Here is a 19,081-nt window from a genome sequence, read left to right as displayed (position 1 = left end):
TTGTCCTTCCTGCTGACCGCCTTCGGTCACTGGTATTCATGAACTCCCTTCCTTTTCTCTCCACTGCCCCCAAATGGCACGCAAATGCCTGAAGGCAGGGACTCAGTCCTAGACCAGCCCCACAGAGAAGGCCCTGGGTGTCTTGTGAAGGTAGGAGCCACACGAAATGAAAACGCAGATCTGAGACTATGCGAGATTCTCTCCATTCCTACCATTTTCCCTGGGAAATAGTCTCATCGTTTCACAGCTCCTTCTCAGGAAGTACAGACACTTCCACCCACTGGCCTCACGCAAAGAGAAGGCCATCTGCGCGGAGCACCCCACCTACCAGAAGAGTATCCGTAAGATATTGGCCACCAGGAGCACCAGACACACGTAGGTGGAGAAGCCCTCGGCGTTCTGAGTCCGCCGGATGTCCCGGTACTGCGGGATGTATGGCACCACGCCTCCGAAGACCATGGCACCGGCTGCACCCCAGGAAACCAGCTGGTGCAGCGGGACCAGAAGCCAACCCAAGCCTTCCGCTTCCATTCCGCTCGCCCGGCGGCCCGCCGGCCGACTGACGTCCACCCGGCCCGCGCGCCCTCCGCGCTCCCGGGCTCCCGGCGCGCGCTGTCACCCCCACGTGCCGCCGCCGCCCGGGACCATCCTCCGCCGCGGGCCTGGAGAGAGGAAAAGAAGTAAGGACTCAGCCGGGCCGCCTCGCCCGGAGGAGCCGCGCCCCGCGCATGGCCCGAGGCCCAGGACGCGCCCAGGGCGCACCGCCGGCTCGCGCGCGGGGCACGACCCCTCCTCGGGCGCGCACCCCGGGCTCCGCGGGAGAAGCTAGGCGCGGGCCGCCAGCCTGGGGCCGGCAGGGGGACTTGCCGTCGGGGTCGGGGCTCGGTTCCCGGGGTGGGGGTCGCACAGCCTGGGGATCAGAGGGCCAGGAGAGGGGGGCCCGGCCCAGGTGGACGCGCCGCCGGGGCCGCCCCGCACCCCCGCCGCAGGCCGGGCAGACTCGGCGCGGCACCCGCGTCCACGTGCTCCGCGGACCCCTCCCGGCTCACCCCTGCGGCCGGATCCTCGCAGTCTGTCCTCTGGTCAGTCCGTCTGTCCGCGCATCGAGCCCCGCCTCTGAGTGACGTCACAATACGTGGCCCCGCCCACACCCGGCGGAGGGACAGTTTCCGCGGAGTCCTAGTGCGAGCCATTAAGGTGGGGCGGGACCCGGGCGAAGTCAGGGGTCGGCCAGGTTAGGAAACAGTTGCCTGGCAAAGCCACTTCTGGGCCACGGGCTCACGTGGCCCGGCTCCGCCTGTTCTGCAGGGGGTGGCCGCGTAGACCGGGTCCTGTCGCCGCCCCAAGGGTCAGCGCGAGGCCTGGGGGAGAAATCAAAGTCCGTTTTGAGCAGGCAAAAGAAAGAATCTTTCAAAAATCTATCTTGTTTCAAGTTCTAAACAACTGGCAGTAGGACATTGATCTTGGTCCAAGTTTGAGAAAATGAAGACCCTTTCTACCTGTGGGAGGCTTAAGCCACTTCCCCCTTTTCTGTTTTCTTAAGTCTTCTCATTCTGCAGGTTTGACCACTTGTTCACACAAAGAAACCCCTGGAAAGCTTTTTTTTTTTTTTTTTTTCAGGTTGCTGACCGATGTTACAGGGCTGAGTCTAGGCAGCCTCCTGGAGTGGCTCGTTCGTACAGTCAGCTCTGAGAACCACTGTTTCAAAATTCACAACGTACACAGGAAGTCCTCATGATTCAGGTTAATTGCTTCTGGGAAAGTCACTTACTATAAATGGGGCCAGAATTTCATAATAAATAATAAGTGGGTTAAAAAATAGGTGCTTATGTTGCATTAAAAATAGAAGTTAAGGGACTTCCATGGTGGTCCAGTGGCTAAGACTGCACTCCCAATGCATAAGGCCTGGGTTCAATCCTTGGTCAGGGAACTAGATCCCACATGGTGCAACTAAGACCTGGCACAGCCTAATAAATAAATAAAGGAAATATTTTAAAAAAAAATAAGTTAAAATTGTGAGATATTGCAACAACCAACAAAAGGAAGCAAAAAAAATTCTATGCCTAAAATCTGTGTATCCTCTGATATATTTAAAATGGATATCCAACAAGGACCTTCTATATGGCATATGGAACTCTGCTTGATGTTATGTGGCAGCCTGGATGGGAGGGGAGTTTGGGGGAGAACAGGTATATGTATAGCTGAGTCTCTTCACTGTTCACCTGAAACCGTCACATTGTTAATCACTATATGCCAGTATAAAATAGAAAGTTTTAAAAAATCTATATATTCAAATAAGTACCCTGAAAGAACTCTTCTTTTCTTACAGAATTTTTAAGTGAGAATTTCAAACATACACAAAAGTAGAGATCGTAGCACAGTAAACTCCATGTATCCATCACCCAGCATCAATAACTATAAAAGAACTCTTTTAATGAATATAACATAAAAAACAGCACAGCTAATTGGCAGCATTTTTCCCTTTCTGGCAATAATGGTGCATCTTAAAATCAGCAGCATCTTAGATTGAAGGCCTTAGAAATTAAGCCATTCACATGGACTCAGAGGGGCATCTGGCCACTTCCGCTGGATTTCATGCTTCAGAGGATAGAACTTCCTCTTACATTCAGTTCAGTTCGTTCAGTCGCTCAGTCGTGTCTGACTCTTTTCAACCCAATGGACTGCAGCATGCCAGGCTTCCCTGTCCATCACCAACTCCCTGAGCTTGCTCAAACTCATGTCCATCGAGTCGGTGATGCCATCCAATCATCTCATCCTCTGTCATCCCCCTCTTCTGCCTTCAGTCTTTTCCAGCATCAGCATCTTTTCCAGTGAGTCAGTTCTTTGCATCACATGGCCAAAGTACTGGAGCTTCAGCTTCAACATCAGTCCTTCCAATGAATATTCAAGACTGATTTCCTTTAGGACTGACTGGCTTGATCTCCTTGCAGTCCAAGGGACTCTCAAGAGTCTTCCCCAACACCATAGTTCAAAAGTATCAGTTCTTCAGCGCTCAGCTTTCTTTGTGGTCCAATGCTCACATCCATACATGACTAATGGAAAAACCATAGTTTTGACTCTATGGACCTTTGCCGGCAAAGTAATGTCTCTGCTTTTTAATATGAGGTCTAGGTTGGTCATAACTTTTCTTCCAAGGAGTAAGCGTCTTTTAATTTAATGGCTGCAGTCACCATCTGCAGTGATTTTGGAGCCCAAGAAAATAAAGTTTGTCACTGTTTCCTTTGTTTCCCCATCTATTTGCCATGAAGTGATGGGACCAGCTGCCATGATCTTCTTTTTTGAATGTTGAGTTTTAAGCCAGCTTTTTCACTCTCCTCTTTCACTTTCATCAAGAGGTTCTTTAGTTCCTCTTTGCTTTCTGCCATAAGGGTGGTGTCATCTGCATATCTGAGGTTATTGATATTTCTCCTGGCAATCTTGATTCCAGCTTGTGCTTCATCCAGTCTGGCATTTTGCATGATGTACTCTGCATATAAGTTAAATAAGCAGGGTGACAATATACAGCCTTGATGTATTCCTTTCCAAATTTGGAACCAGTCTGTTGTTCCATGTCTAGTTCTAATTGTTGCTTCTTGACCTGCATACAGATTTCTCAGGAGGCAGGTCAGGTGGTCTGGTATTCCCATCTCTTGAAGACTTTTCCAGTTTGTTGTGATCCACACAGTCAAAGGCTTTAGTGTAATCAATGAAGCAGAAGTAGATGTTTTCCTGAAAATTTCTTGCTTTTTCTATGATCCAGAGGATGTTGGCAATTTGATCTCTGGTTCCCTCCCTTTTCTAAATTCAGCTTGAACATCTGGAAGTTCTTGATGCACATACTGTTGAAGCCTAGCTTGGAGAATTTTGAACATGACTTTACTAGTGTGTGAGATGAGTACAATTGTGTCGTAGTTTGAACATTCTTTGGCATTGCCTTTCTTTGGGATTGGAATGAAAACTGACCTTTTCCAGTCCTGTGGCCACTGCTGAATTTTCCAAATTTCCTGATTTGAGTGCAGCACTTTCACAGCATCATCTTTTAGGATTTGAAATAGCTTAGCTGGAATTCCATCCCCTCCACTAGCTTTGTTCATAGTGATGCTTCCTAATGCCCACTTGACTTCATACTTTAGAACGTCTGGCTCTAGTTAAGTGATCACACCATTGTGGTTATCTGGGTCATTAAGATCTTTTTTGTATAGTTCTTCTGTGTATTCTTGCCACCTCTTCTTAGTATCTTCTGCTTCTGTTAGGTCCATACCATTTCTGTCCTTTATTGTGCCCATCTTTGCATGAACTATTCCCTTGGAATCTCTAATTTTCTTGAAGAGATCTCTAATCCTTCTATTCTATTCTTTTCCTCTATTTCTTTGCATTGATCACTTAGGAAGGCTTTCTTATCTCTCCTTGCTATTCTTTGGAACTCTGCATTCAGATGGATATATCTTTCCCTTTCTCCTTTGCCTTTTGCTTGTCTTCTTTTCTCAGCTATTTGTAAGGCCTCCTCAGACAACCATTTTGCCTTTTTGCATTTCTTCTTCTTAGGGATGATTTTGATCACCGCCTTCTGTACAATGTTATGAACCTCCGTCCATAGTTCTTCAGGCACTAATCCCTCAAGATCTAATCCCTTGAATCTATTTGTCATTTCCACTGTATAACTGTAAGGGATTTGATTTAGATCATATCTGAATGGCCTAGTGGTTTTCCCTACTTTCTTCAATTTAAGTCTGAATTTGGCAATAAGGAGTTCATGATCTAAGCCACAGTCAGCTCCTGGTCTTGTTTTTGCTGACTGTATAGACTTCTCCATTTTTGGCTGCAAAGAATATAATCAATCTCATTTCAGTATTGGCCAACAGGTGATGTCCATGTGTAGAGTCATCTCTTGTGTTGTTGGAAGAGGGTGTTTGCTATGACCAGTGAGTTGTCTTGGCAAAACTTTACTAGCCTTAGACCTGCTTCATTTTGTACTCCAAGGCCAAACTTGCCTGTTACTCCAGGTATCTCTTGATTTCCTACTTTTGCATTCCAGTCCCCTATGATAAAAAGGACATCTTTTTTTGGTGTTAGTTCTAGAAGGTCTTTTGTAGGTCTTCATAGAACCGTTAACTTTAGCTTCTTCAGCCTTAGTGGTTGGGTCACATAGGTCACACCAATGTTCTCATCTGTCAGAGTTAACATTCTAGATTTCTGATTTAAAGTTTTGTTTTATATTTAGCTGCTGCTCTTGTGGTCTGTGTCTTTGATTCCATTGTGTACTTCTTGTGAGTGAGAGTGAAACTGTTAATCGCTCAGTCATCCAACTCTTTGTGACCCCATGGATTGTAGCCCACCAGGCTCCTCTGTCAATGGAATTGTCTAGGCAAGAATACTGGAGTGGGTAGCCATTTCCTTCTCCAGTGGATCTCCCTGACCCAGGGATCGAACCTAGGTCTCCTGCATTGCAGGTAGATTCTTTACCACTGATCAACCAGGGAAGCCCTGTGTACTTCTTACCCAGACTGTTTTCTTCCCCAGCCTGTCTTTGCACCAGTGAAGCATCGTCTAGTTTCTGCTGCTTCACAGCACACTTAAATACTCTCCTGTTGTAGATTTGCAAGATCAGCTTCATTAGAGAATTTTTCCCCTGAACCTAGTTCCTGGGATTTAATATCCTTAACAAAATGAGTTTTTGTTGAGTGATTCTCATTTCCATATTAATAAATTTGCGTTCCACAAAGGCAGAACTAAGAATTTGACCCCTTCTTAAAGAGTGTAGGCGCTAGATAGAGAATGAGAGATCCCATTTCTCCAGTAGAGATTGGGTTCTCAGGGTTATCAGAGAGTTTCTGAGTAGGTTTCCACTGAACCACAGAGATTACAATTGAAGAAAGAAAGAAACCCCTTAACTATGATGCAGTCTCTCCCCTTCCCCGTCCACTTCCTGTCTTTATGGATCTGCCAGTCTGGACGTGTCCTGTGAGTGGAGTCTAACCACTCATCCTCCAGTGACTGGCTTCTCACTGAGCATCATGCTCCCCAGGTTCATCCACGCTGTGTCATGGGTCAGGGCTTTATTCCTTCTTATGCCTGAATTGTACTCCATCCTGAGGAGGGACCACATTTTGTTTATCTATTCGTCTGTTGGTGGACATCTGGCTATTTCCACCTGTTGACTATCATTAATAGTCAATAATGCTGCTATAAACTTTTCTGTACACGTTTTTGTGTGGATATATGCTGTCTTTTCCCTCGGGCACATACCCAGAGACAGAACTGAGGTTGTCTGGTAACTTTATGTTCAACTTTTTATGGACCTGCCAGACTGGCTGCACCACGCACCTTCCCGCCTGGGCGTGACACTCAGACTCTGCCACTCCTTGCCCACACCTGTCATTATCCCTCTGATTCGGGCCATTACGATGGGTGTGAAGTGGCTCCCCTGGTGGTTTTGATTTGCATTCCCCTGAAGAAAGAGGATGTTGGGTTTCTTTGCACGCAAGGCTGTGCTTCAACACACATCCAGCAGCCAGATGTCCCTGTGTGGTCACTCAGCAAAGACCCCTGGGGTGCTGGGGCACCCATACAGACACAGCCCTGCCTGCAGAGAGGTGCAGATGTGTAAACAAAGCAGGTACTTGCCAAACACAGGGTCCTGGGCCATCACCCATGAAGTAACCCAGAGCCACGTTCCAGACAGGCCTGCAGGACACAGAGGGAGAGAAAGCGGCAGTGATGTCTTCCTTCCAGATCCTCAAAAAATCAGAGCAGAAACTCAAGTGTTGGCCATTCTGCGTTGGTCACAGGACAGGACTAATCTTTCTTTCTTCTTCTTATTTTTTTGGCTGCCCTAGGAGGCTTGTGGGATCTTAGTTCCTTGACCAGTGATTGAACCTGGGCCCTTGGCAGTGAGAGCTTGGAGTCCTAATCACTGGACCACCAGGGAATTCCCAGAACAAAACTATTCTTAATCTTAAAGTTGGGGGCAGAAATGGCAGAGGTTCAGGGAGAGGAGAGTCTCCTGGGTGGAAGATCACAAGAACCAGGACCTCAATGCGAACGTGGGCTGCAGCTAGACTCCATCGCCGCCCCCGCATCCCCACCCCGCCTCCAGGACCCCCCAGTGGACAGGTGACCACACTGCTTGGTGGCAGGGTGAGTGCCAGGGGCTGGGGAGCTGGGGAGGTGTTGTCCCCGGCGCAGAGCCGGGGTTTGGGGCGAGGAGAAAGCTCAGGGAGTGGATGGCGGTCTTAGTCACACAGCAACGCGGTGGTACCTGATGCCACTGCACCGTGCCTTAGAAACGTGTAAAACAGCAATTTCTATGCTGTGCATTCTCTGCCAGGATGATCATTAAAAGATCGTGCTCACTCTGGGCTCTGAAGCAATGAAAATAAACAGTGGCGCTGGGATAGGCCTGTCCGCTGAGGTCCCGCCCCGCCCAGGCCGCCACCCGCGCGCCGCTCGGGTCTTGCTCCGCGCGTCCCCGGCCATCGCCGCCGGCCCTGGAGCGGACCCCACGGAGCGGCCGGCCGGGGACCAGCCGGCTTGCCTGCAGCCCAGGCCCGCCGGCCGCAGACATGGACGCACGGAACCCCGAAGCACCCGGCGGACGCGAGCTGCGGGACGTGGTGAGTGGGGACCCTCCCGCGCCGAGCGCCCCTCCCGGACGGATGCCCCGCGCCCGAGGCTGGACACCCTCGCCCCCCACCCAGCCCGCGAGGGGCCACCACCCCCACCCACCCCCAGCTGCTTCCCATTTGCAAAGGAGCTGCAGTGCCAGAGATGAGACGGCCCAGGGCTGGTAGTCTCATTAAGACGTGGTTAGGTGTACACAATTGAATACACGTTTTTCTGACCAAAAAAATCCAAACCTGATTGCCCGCCGGAAGCGCTCCAGACAGAGGACCTGCCTCCACACAGGAAAGCAGAGTCCAGGGGAGATCCACCTCGGTGTTCTCGGCTCTAAAGCGGAGATAATACTGTGCGGGGAGGGAGTGTGTCCTGGACGGGGTGAGACTTCCACCTGGAAATTCAGGGCAGCCTGAGTATGCCCGTCAGTCACAGGGATGGTGTTCCGGTTTGGCCCTTTAACGGGTTTCTGCAAACCCTTTCCCGGCGAACAAGCACCCAAGAGTGTAGGGGCAGCGTGCACCCACGCGGTGTGCTCTGGGGACCCTAGCAAAACTCCTTAAGAATTCTTTGAGAAGCCGAGGTTAGAGATTTTCTCCTATGCTATCTTCTGGACGTCTGATAGTTTGTTGCTTGTATTTAAATGTCTGATGGCTTTGAGTTAATTGTTGTGGACGGTGTGCGTTAAGGGTCAGGCCTGCTTGTTTAGTTGGTTACCCTTTGGCTGTCACTGTTCCAGCTGTTGGTTGAAGCTGTTGGTTGATTTTCTTTACTTTTTGAGTGGGAAAGCCATTTCACTATGTGAAAAATCAACTAATGGTAGGGTGCAGCCTCTGTGAAAAACAGACACGATTGAAGTGACTTAGCAGCAGCAGGCACATGCTGCTGCTGCTGCTGCTGCTAAGTCGCTTCAGTCGTGTCCAACTCTGTGCGACCCCAAAGATGGCAACCCACCAGGCTCCCCCGTCCCTGGGGTTCTCCAGGCAAGAACACTGGAGCGGGTTGCCATTTCCTTCTCCAATGCATGAAAGTGAAAAGTGAAAGTGAAGTCACTCAGTCGTGTGGGACCCTCAGCGACCCCATGGACTGCAGTCCACCAGGCTCCTCTGTTCATGGGATTTTCCAGGCAAGAGTACTGGAGTGGGGTGCCATTGCCTTCTCTGCAGGTACATGTATGTATGGAATAGAACACTACTCAACCATAAAAAAGAATGAAGTAATGCCATTTGCAGCAACACGGTTGGACCTAGAGATGATCATACCATGTGAAGTCAGACAGACAAGCATCATATGATATCCCTTATATGTAGAATCTAAAATATGACACAGATGAACCTATCTACAAAACAGTCTCATAGACACAGAGAACAGACTTGTGGTTGCCAAGGGTAGGGGGAGGGATGAGGTGGGAGTCTGGGGTTGGTAGATGCAAACTATGACATTTAGAATGGATAAACAAGGTCCTAATATACAGCACAGGGAACTATATTCAATATCCTGTGACAAAGCATAATGGAAAATAATATGAAAAAAGAATGTATGTATAACTGAGTCCCTTTGCTGTATAGCAGAGATTGGCATGACATTGTAAATCAACCGTACTTCAATTTAAAAAAAAAATTAGCATCAAACAAGAAATCAACTAACTGTTTATAGGGATGGTTCCCCTTCCACGGTTCTTAGAATGCTCTGCATCACACGTAAATATATATTCACTTGTCTTGTTCAATTTTTCAGGCAGAAAATCTATTTCAGGAACTTCAAGAACATTTTCAAGCTCTGACGGCAACATTAAACCTCAGAAATATCCTTTTCTATTTCATAACAAACACTGCAGTGCTTTTGGACTGTTGAACTGTCGTGGACTATCTTCTTGTTTTCTGCTGTTGGTGGATAATTGCTGACCCGGAGCTTCCTGGTGTTTCCATCTGTGCTTTTACAAAGGATCCTGATGTATTACCACCCGAAGGTAATACTTCCTGCTTGACCAGCAATGCAGGGCATTTATGTAAGGCAGGGATAAAGCACAGGACATACATACAGTACATACTATCCAATGGGCTTTTCCAGCAGGCTTAAATAAATCTAGATGGTCTGCTCAGTAGTGTTTGTACTCCCTCAGTCTGACCCTGAACATGCACTGGGAAGGTCTCCAACCTAGGGATCTTTATAATGGCTCTCCTGGCCTTGTTTTGCTTTGTGACTTCAGCAGCTGACTATCTGGTTAGACGTGAATTCAAAGTTAGGTAGAATGTTTGTTTCCAGTTTATGAAAACCCAGAAAAAGGGACACTTGCCCTAAGTCTTCCCCAAGTGAAGTCACGTCACACAATTAAACTCCTGCCTTAAAACGCATGGGCATCATTTGCTGAGGGAACCCTTTACTTGCAAATTTTGATCCTGCAAATGGGGCCCAACAGGGAAAAGAAGATTCTTGAACATGATAAAAATAAACAGTAGGAAATTGTTTTAAACAGAGGTAATTTTCATCGTATTTACATGCTGATTAGAGTTTGGTTAAAACAGTTAAACATACCAGACAAGCTCACATCCTAGAATGCATGTGCAAAGAAAGGGAGCCAAGTTTTCAGAGCTGGGTGCACAGTGCCAGGATTAACAGCAGCTCCAAGCCCGCGTGGGACGCGGTTAGCGAGCACTGCCCTGAGGTGCTCGTGCCTTCGGCTCCCTCCTCTCATGCGCACCGCAGGGCGTTTCCATCAGCCTTTGAGGGACCCAGCTAGGTGCCCGTGTCCCATGTTCTGCTCTCCTTGACCTTGTACTGGAAGAAATGGGGGGTCGCATTGAAGACCTGCAGAAGAACGTGAATGACTTGATGGCCCAAGCTGGGATTGACAGTCCTGCTCAGAAACACAGGTGAGGCCTTCTTAGGGCACTAATGTCTGCCTGTCACATGTCCTCTGCTTCCCTCTTGAACCTGTGCCCCGTATTTGCTCACTAAGGGAACTGCTGCTTCTGCACTGCATGAAAAACCTCCAGGAGTGATTTTAAAAATTCACAAATGCTCTTTTCTAAGTAGAACAGAAACACTATCTCATTGTTCCTTAAGTGCACTTTAAAGGAAAAACCACTATTTAAATGTGGATTTTATTAAAGTACTTCTCACCCTAAAACAAATCGCAATGAGAGATTGGGAATGATGACTAGTGGCTTCTGTTTGAGACAGTACGTTTGTGGAACCATTTAAAAAGACACAGATGCATTAGGCTCTCCCCCTGGTTCATGAGCGCTTCCTGAGGGTCCCACTCCACCCCCCAGAATGCAGGCATTTCTTTTCTGGTGGAATTTTGCACATCTTTTTTTTTTTTACTATTTTATCTTTCACTTTCATTTTATTAAGTTTTTATTGTATTTGATGTACAATATTATATGTACAGGTGTGCATGTAATGTGTACAATGTAGTGATTAACAATTTTTAAAGGTTAAACTCCATTTATAGTTATTATAAAATATTGGCTATATTTCCCAAGCTACAATGTATCTTTGTAGCTTATGTTATATAATAATTTGTACCTCTGAATCCCCTAACCCTAACTGCCTCTCCCCTGCTCCCCTCTCCGCACTCGTTTGTTCTCTGTATCTGTGAGTCTGTATATTCACTAGTTTGTTATATTTTTTAGATTTCACACATACAAATGATGACATATAGTATTTGTCTTTCTCTGTCTGACTTGTTTCACTTAGCATAATGCCCTCCAATTCTATCCACGTTGCTGCCAATGGCAAATCTTCATTCTTTTTTATGACTGAGTAGTAGTCCATGGTGTATATATACCATATCTTCTTTATCCAGTCATCTGTTGGACACTTGGGTTGCTTGCTTCCCTATCTTGGCAACTGTAAATAATGCTGCAATGATCATTCGGGTGCATGTATCTTTTCCAATTAGTGTCTTTGTTTTTTCTGCACTACATCTTGAAGATGTAGATAAATGCTTGGCCTCAGGTCTTAGACTGAATGTGTTGTCTGTATAACATACCTGGAGACACAAGCCTTATTTTATTAAGATACTCAAGCATGTTTCACTGACGTAATATTCTGCTTCTGTGAGCACGCTCTAATTTTAGCTGAACAGGTAGATGTGGTTGTTTTCCGTGCTTTCATTTCTCTGTCAGTTGTTATCCCAAGTCAGCTGGCAGATCATCTGTGCTTACCCTGCTGAATCAGAGCAAGTTCACCTGTCAGTGACTTATTTATAAATTTCCACATCTGCTGTTCTGGTGGAAAAGATCGGTGGAATCTGTCCTGGACACATGAGCTGTGGTCCCTTCCTGTCACCACCCAGACACCAGCAGGCTGTTTTAAGTTTGGTCAGAACCCATCATAGGTTAGGCATCAAGTTAAATGGATAAGTAGGTATCAGAACTTCACCTTTTCAATGCACATACAGCCATTATGAGCTGCAGGTCTGGGGGCGGGCGCTCCAGCTGTGTCTGCAGGATACTTGGCTTTACCCAGGTGGGGGGCTGCCTCAGACGGACCCACCTGCCCTGGAATGCTGTCCTCCCTGCGGTTGCTGAGCACCATGTTCTCAGGGCGCGCTGCCCTGAGGGGGCCGGCGGCCAGGAACGTGGTCCTTTGCTGGCACCACCCAGATGCCAGCGGGCTGTTTTAAGTTTGGTCAGAACCCATCATAGGTTAGGCATCAAGTTAAATGGATAAGAGGTGACAAAACTTCACCTTTTCAATGCACATACAGCCATTATCTAAAGCAGCATGAGAGGTCAGTTAATGCCTTTTAAATCAAAGGAAGTACCTGAATAGGTCTAAATCTGTTTGGCTAAATCTGTGCTTGTTGCTTCTGCTGGGTCAGGGGTTCCTAATACAGGGCTCTTGCTGTGGATTTCAGGGGATTTGGTAAGCACCTTAAACTTGTGTTCCTGCTTTGAGTAGGGGAGTCAATGACCCCCAAAACTACTGTCCCACGCTCTCCTGGCCCCCTCTCGGGTACAGCATCTGAACACCTGTCCTGCTGCAGGGAAGCAGGCAGGCAGTTGTTCCAGGAGAATGTCTTCACGCTGTTGATGCAAAGTAGTATTCTGCCATTGGAAGAGCAGGCACTGTTTATTCGCCTTAAATTGTGCATCCACACAAGCGTCTGACTCAAATGAGAATCGTTTAATGTTCAGGTTTTCTATATACTGAATTTTTCCTGTAGAAAAGTGTTCTAGTAATTACAGGAAAGTAAGGTACATTTTTTTGTTGATAGTGTTGGATTCAAATTTATTTAACTGCACATTAACTGATATTTAAATCAACCATTACTTCTTTCAATTTTTTTCTTACAGACTTGAAGACAGAACAGTCATTTGAAAATACGAAAAAGTGAAAACTGTACTTTTTGAGTAATATCTATATAACACAAGTTCTTGTTTTTAGTATTTAAGAATTCATTTTAGTAAAATAAAAGATTAAAAGAACAAAGGCAGGGCAATAAGAATGTAATTAGGCAAGAGATCGACCACTTAACAAAGATGGTTGTAAAATGACAGGACACTTTTCAATACACACCTAACATTTGTGGATCATGGGGGAAAAGAATAACAGGTCAATTTCCCCCCAGAATTAAGCTCTATATAGAACTTTCTTAAGAATATCATAAGCAGTTTTCTATAGAAGTTGCTTCTTCAACATCTGCATTCCAGTTCAATAATTCCAGTCACATGATTCTGGGGAAGACTCATGTTCACCTGTCCAGTCCAAGCAGACCCTGATGGTATGTTGTCCAAACCAAAGGAAAACCAGAGAAGAGGTTGATGCAGGAGCTCTGGACTGCTTCCTAGGACACCCTTACCTGCCCCACGCCTGAGTAGAGGTCGTGACCAAGGAGGTGCACAAAGATTGCACCCATCTTTATCTTGTCAGTTAGAGATGCTTTCAAATAATTGTCAAGTCACCTATCTCTGAGCCAAGTTAAAAAAAAAAGCTATGATCACCTAAAACAGGGTCCATTGTAGGCTCTCATTATAAAAAAGTAACATTATCCCTGCATATAAAGAAATCATACTCTTTATACGACTGAGCGACTTCACTTTGACTTTTCACTTTCATGCATTGGAGAAGGAAATGGCAACCCACTCCAGTGTTCTTGCCTGGAGAATCCCAGGGACGGGGAGCCTGGTGGGCTGCTGTCTATGGGGTCGCACAGAGTTGGACACGACTGAAGTGACTTAGCAGCAGCAGCAGCAGTATATAAAAGTGAAAAGCACTCCTACAATTCAGGATTACACACTATCAATACTTTTTTCTATGCAAGAAATTTTATATAGTTCATCATATTCCTTGTAATTTAATATCCTGTTCTCAAAAAAAAAAAATAATATCCTGTTCTCATATCATAAACACTTTTTCCCTTGTGAAAGTTTCATATACACTTTTGTATGGTTACTAATACTCTATCATGTGGCTGAAATAATTTAATCATCCCCTTAACCATTCCTTGGGGTTGAGGTTATTTCTTACTTTCTGGCTAGTATAAATGAGTTTCTTTAATGAGCACTGGCTATCCTTGAATTCTCTGCACATTTCTCTAGGACCAGAAGTATGACCACAGGCCAAGTACCCTGAGCAGAATGCATGTAAGAAAGGAAAGTCATTTTATAGCCTCAACAGTAATGCAAAGCCAAAGTTTAAACCCAAAGTTTTTAAATTGCATCATTTAAATTCAGTATTCTTGGTGGCTTAAAATCATATTTCCATTTGATTATATGAAAGATTTCAAAGCATCTTAGCTGTAATTTTAATTTTAGCAGAAACTAGAGAAAATTACTTGAATTAAACCAAACAGATTTGCGTCTCTATGAATAATACAGGACACAATTTAAAGTCCAGGATTTTTAATAAATTAAGTAGGAAAGAAAGCTTCTGTTTAGTTATTAACTAAAATAAAAACATAGACATTGTCAAAAATTTATTAACTTTGCAAAGAAAGTTCTCAGCTGATCCCCTTTTATTGGCTCATTTGGCCATTTAACATCTCAATTATTTGCTCAAACCACAGATATCTATCTTTAAAGAGATTACTTGGCATTTTTTAATATCATATCTGTTTCAGTATCTTCCTAATACTTTTACAAAGAATTGCTATTTTCCAGCACCCTGTTACATATATTTAGAAAAAATCAGAATGTTTTCATAAGAAAAAGAGGGAAAATAGTAGACAGATTTACATGTACTTAAATACTCTAATCTAAATGGGATTAACACAACTTTAGTAGAAAGCAGTTTATTCATTGAATACCTAAGTAAAATGGAGTTACTTCAATATCAAATCCTATATTGATGAATCTGTAATTTAAAATTCACTTAACACAAAGTTATGAAACTTATGAAAATATAAAGCTTAATAATAGAGTTGAATCCATAAGGCAGAAGTGCTAAAAGTTTTAAATTCTCACATTTCATTTCCTTTTTTACAATTGCTTTTATCTATCTCCATAGATTTTTAACTCTCTCCCCAAATCTCCTTTCAGCACCCCCCACCCAAGCTTTTTGTAAGTAAATTCCATCACCTCACACCTCCTTCCCTAGCAGAGCCTCTCTGCAACCGCTAGCTCCCCTCAACCACACCACATTTTCCAGCCCCAGGCCCTCGTCCCACCACAGGGCCTGGTTCCGAGGTTCCTTCTGGACTGGAGTTACACACACACACACACACACACACACACACACACACACACACCACACACACACACACCACACACCACACACACACACACACACACACACACACACACACACACACACACACACACACACACACACACACACACACACACACCAGTTAGCACTTTTTGTATCTAATCTCAGCTTGAACATGATCTCCTGAGAGGTCCTTTCCCTGAATGCCTGTCTGGGTCTGATGTCCTTCATGTCCTTCATGTGGTCTCTGGCTGTCACAGTTGTCTTTTCACTTCTTTGTAATCATTTGAGTCTCCTCCACAAGGCAGCAACCGGTTTGATTTTGTTCACCTCAGCTGCTCAGGGCTGGCACCAGCCCTGGGACCCCCGAGCTACTCAAACATTTAAACTAATGAATGAATTTTGAGAGTTTCTAAATACTTTGCAATCTTTTCTATGATGCTTTTTTGCCCACGGAGATGTGTGAGAGCTTGATCACTTTTTGACAAGAAAACCAGAGGTCAGAGGGAAGACTGGGGACAACAGCAGTGACTGTAGACTGGGGTGGTGTGGGAGGCAGCGCTGAGCTCCTGAGGGCGCTGCGAGTGTTCTTTGTAAAACCTTGACAAAAAATGTAAAAATGCCAAAAAGAATGCTAGGATCAGTTGCATTTAAAAACCATGTAGGAAAACTCTTCAAAATGATACCCACCTAAAGCAAGTCAAGGTCCCAGTCTGATCTTCAAGACCTCATATAGTCACAAGAAGTCTGAGGAGGTCTCGAATATACACCCTGAGTTTTAACTAAGCAACCCAAGAAACCAAACTTTGAGTGTGGTTTTCGGAAACATCAGCAGTGCGATTTTCTAGGAGAGTTGTAGACAGTAGATGCTTTGATTCTGTCGGTGCCCGAGCTCCTCATCTCTTACCTGCTCGGCGCATACAGAACTGGGCAGTCTAGCCTATGGACACTTGGATGCCTACATAACAGCCTGTTGCAAACAGAGGGCTGCTGTTTGTTGTACTGTTTTAAATCTTTGTTGTGAATGTCTTAAAACTATGTAAATAGCATTATAACCCAGTATCCTTCTGTACCTAGTTTTCCATTCAGTGGTTTGAGATCTGCCTGTGTTAATATGTGTAGGTCTAGATCAATGTAACTAACTGCAATATAATAGTCCTTTGACTATTTGTTGTTTGTTTCCAAATGATGCTGCAATAACTCACTCTGCAGAGACATCACTTTGCCAACAAAGGTCTGTCTAGTCAAAGCTATGGTTTTTCAGTAGTCATGTATGGATGTGAGAGTTGGGCAATAAAGAAGGCTAAGTGCCGAAGAATTGATGCTTTTGAACTGTGGTGCTGGAGAAGACTCTTGAGAGTCCCTTGGACTGCAAGATCAAACCAGTCAATCCTAAAGGAAATCAGTCTTGAATATTCATTGGAAGGACTGATGCTGAAGCTGAAACTTCAATACTTTGACCACCTGATGTGAAGAATTGACTCAGGGGAAAAGACAGCTGATGCTGGGAAAGATTGAAGGCAGGAGGAGAAGGGGACGACAGAGGATGAGATGGTTGGATGGCATCACTGACTTGATGGACATGAGTTTGAGCAAGCTCCGGGAGTTGGTGATGGACAGGGAAGACTGGAGTGTTGCAGTCCGTGGGGTCACAAAGAGTTGGACAGGACTGAGCGACTGAACTGAATGCTGCAATACTCTTTCATGTCTCCTGTGTGTGTGCTTGTCTCTCTAGTTTACTTGACTGCTTATTCTATTACTGAATATATTCTGTACCTCCTAGGTTGGTTGCCTCTGTGTCAGCTGCCTTGTCTAGTCCCTGGACTTTGCAATAAAACTCATCATGGGAAGAATGGAAAACAGAAGTCTCTTTGTGCCCAGAGAACCGGGGTATCATCACCTTTCTCTACTAGTTCATTTCAACTTGAAAAAAGCAACACGTACAGCAATGAGGCAAGGTTTGATAGCCCTACAGATCTAGGTTTCAAATTCATGTCCTCTGCAATTAGTTGTGGTGGTGGTTTAGGCACGAAGTTGTGTTCGACTCTTGGGACCCCATGTACTGTAGCCCACCAGGCTCCTCTGTCCATAGAATTTTCCAGGCAAGAATACTGGAGTGGGTGAAAATGAAAGTGAAAGTCGCTCAGTCGTGTCCGACTCTTTGGGACCCCATGGACTATACAGTCCATGGAATTCTCCAGGCCAGAACACTGGAGTGGGTAGCCTTTCCCTTCTCCAGGGGATCTTCCTGACCTAGAAATTGACCCTGGGTCTCCTGCGTTGCAGGAGGATTCTTTACCAACTGAACTGGGGTGGGTAGGTAGCCATTTCCTTCTCCAAGGGATCTTCCAACTCAGGTATTGACCCTGGGCCTCCTGCACTGCAGGCAGCTTCTTAACTGGCTGAACCACCAGGCCAGCCCAGTTAGTTTTAAGTCTGGGCAACTACGGTTCAGTTCCCCTCTCTGTAAACTATCTACCTGGCAGGTGCCTGGAAGGATTTGAGAAATGACTTATAAGTTACTTGGTTAAGGGTGAGGTGGATGGTAATAAGATATAAGCTTTTTACAATAAGACATAAACATAGAATAGAGGCCAAATCATAATTCAGTGATATTATACTTACAAAGCACCAGTGAAAAGATAATTTTTAAAGTCAAATGCGAATGAAGTTATTACAACTTGTAAATAAAACAAATTTATAATAAATTTACAAACGTGAAGTACGGTTTTTTGTTTTTCTGTTAATAAAGCTTTATCAATGAGAGAATTCATATGCCATGCAATTCATCCAACTAAAGCATACAATTCAGTGATTTTTCATATATTCACAGACATGTATAACCACAATTCTGCAAGATTTCCATCATCTTAAGAAGAAATCCTGTACCCAACAGCTGTCACTGCCCAATTTCCACATCCTCCAGTCTTACACAAACACTAATCAGCTGTCTCTATGGATTTGCCCATTCTAGACATCTATAAATGGGATCACACACGACATAACAACTAGTTTCTTCTACTTACGTTAATGTTTTCAAGTTTGGAGCCTCCATCAGTACTTCATTCCCTCTTATGACCAAGTGATAGTCTACTGCATGGATACAGCACACTGTTCGATCCACTGGGGAGCTGATGGACATCTGAGATGCCTGTCTTTGGCTCTTATGAAAAATGCTGCTATAAAAATTCTTGTCCAACTTTCTGTGTGGACATACATGTTTTATCTCTGAGATATACCTAGGAGTGCCTCTGATGGGTCAGATGGTAATTCCACGCCGTATTTTTGAGGAACTGCCACACTGGTTTCCACAGTGACTGCACCAATCCCTTCCCACCAGAGTGCATGGCAGCCCGTTTTTCACATCCTTGTCAGCACTTGTAGTAATGGACCCTTGAGTCTGTTCACACCCATTCTCATGGGTGTCAGTGTTATCTCCTGGTTTTGATATGCATTCCCTTGGTGACTGATGATGGTGAGCATCTTTTCAGGTAATTACTGGCTAATGGTCTTGCTTGAATAAATGTCAGAAGTATACTATCAAATGTCTTTCATATGCCAGGTACTTAGGATCACATTTTTTTTCTTTAGCACCTCATATGACACAGTATTATACTATTTTCGGGAAAATTAAAACTGGAGATATTAAACTGCATATTTGCATTTGAGTTTTATATCCATTAAAAAAAAAATATTTATCTGGTTGTACTGGGATCTTTAGTTATAGCATGCAAATTCTTAGATGCAGCATGTGGGATCTAGTTCCTTGACCAGGGATCAAACCTGAGCCCCCTGCATTGGGAGTGCA

General features: G+C 45.0%; 2 protein-coding genes across 3 annotated transcripts in view; one reads left to right on the top strand and one right to left on the bottom strand.

The window, feature by feature from the left end:
- SLC66A2 (solute carrier family 66 member 2) overlaps positions 1 to 662 on the bottom strand; it is a 40,892-nt gene extending 40,230 nt beyond the window's left edge. For both annotated transcript variants that reach the window (XM_014481847.2, XM_005906842.3), the window contains exon 1: positions 329 to 662. In XM_014481847.2, the coding sequence (XP_014337333.2) occupies positions 329 to 531 (203 nt within the window). In that variant the 5' untranslated portion in view covers positions 532 to 662. The remainder of the gene's footprint in view (positions 1 to 328) is intronic.
- Positions 663 to 7,332: 6,670 nt separating this feature from the next.
- Positions 7,333 to 10,616, top strand: HSBP1L1 (heat shock factor binding protein 1 like 1). Its single transcript, XM_070361477.1, has 4 exons — positions 7,333 to 7,613; positions 9,352 to 9,418; positions 10,394 to 10,487; positions 10,574 to 10,616. The coding sequence occupies exons 1-4, from the start codon at positions 7,563 to 7,565 to the stop codon at positions 10,614 to 10,616; spliced, it is 255 nt and encodes an 84-aa protein (XP_070217578.1). The 5' UTR covers positions 7,333 to 7,562.
- Positions 10,617 to 19,081: the final 8,465 nt, after the last annotated feature.

This window comes from Bos mutus, chromosome 24 (assembly GCF_027580195.1).
Source record: "Bos mutus isolate GX-2022 chromosome 24, NWIPB_WYAK_1.1, whole genome shotgun sequence".
Taxonomy (NCBI): Eukaryota; Metazoa; Chordata; class Mammalia; order Artiodactyla; family Bovidae; genus Bos; species Bos mutus.
Note: the sequence above shows the minus strand (reverse complement) of the source record. Positions and strands in the feature narration are given on the sequence as shown.

Bases quoted from the DNA above. Each gene is read 5' to 3' on its own strand.
- HSBP1L1 (XM_070361477.1), top strand. From the start codon at position 7,563: ATGGACGCACGGAACCCCGAAGCACCCGGCGGACGCGAGCTGCGGGAC. The intron at 7,614-9,351 runs GTGAGTGGGGAC...TCAATTTTTCAG, and splicing joins GACGCGAGCTGCGGGACGTG to GCAGAAAATCTATTTCAGGA. The intron at 9,419-10,393 runs ATATCCTTTTCT...TTGACCTTGTAC, and splicing joins GGCAACATTAAACCTCAGAA to TGGAAGAAATGGGGGGTCGC.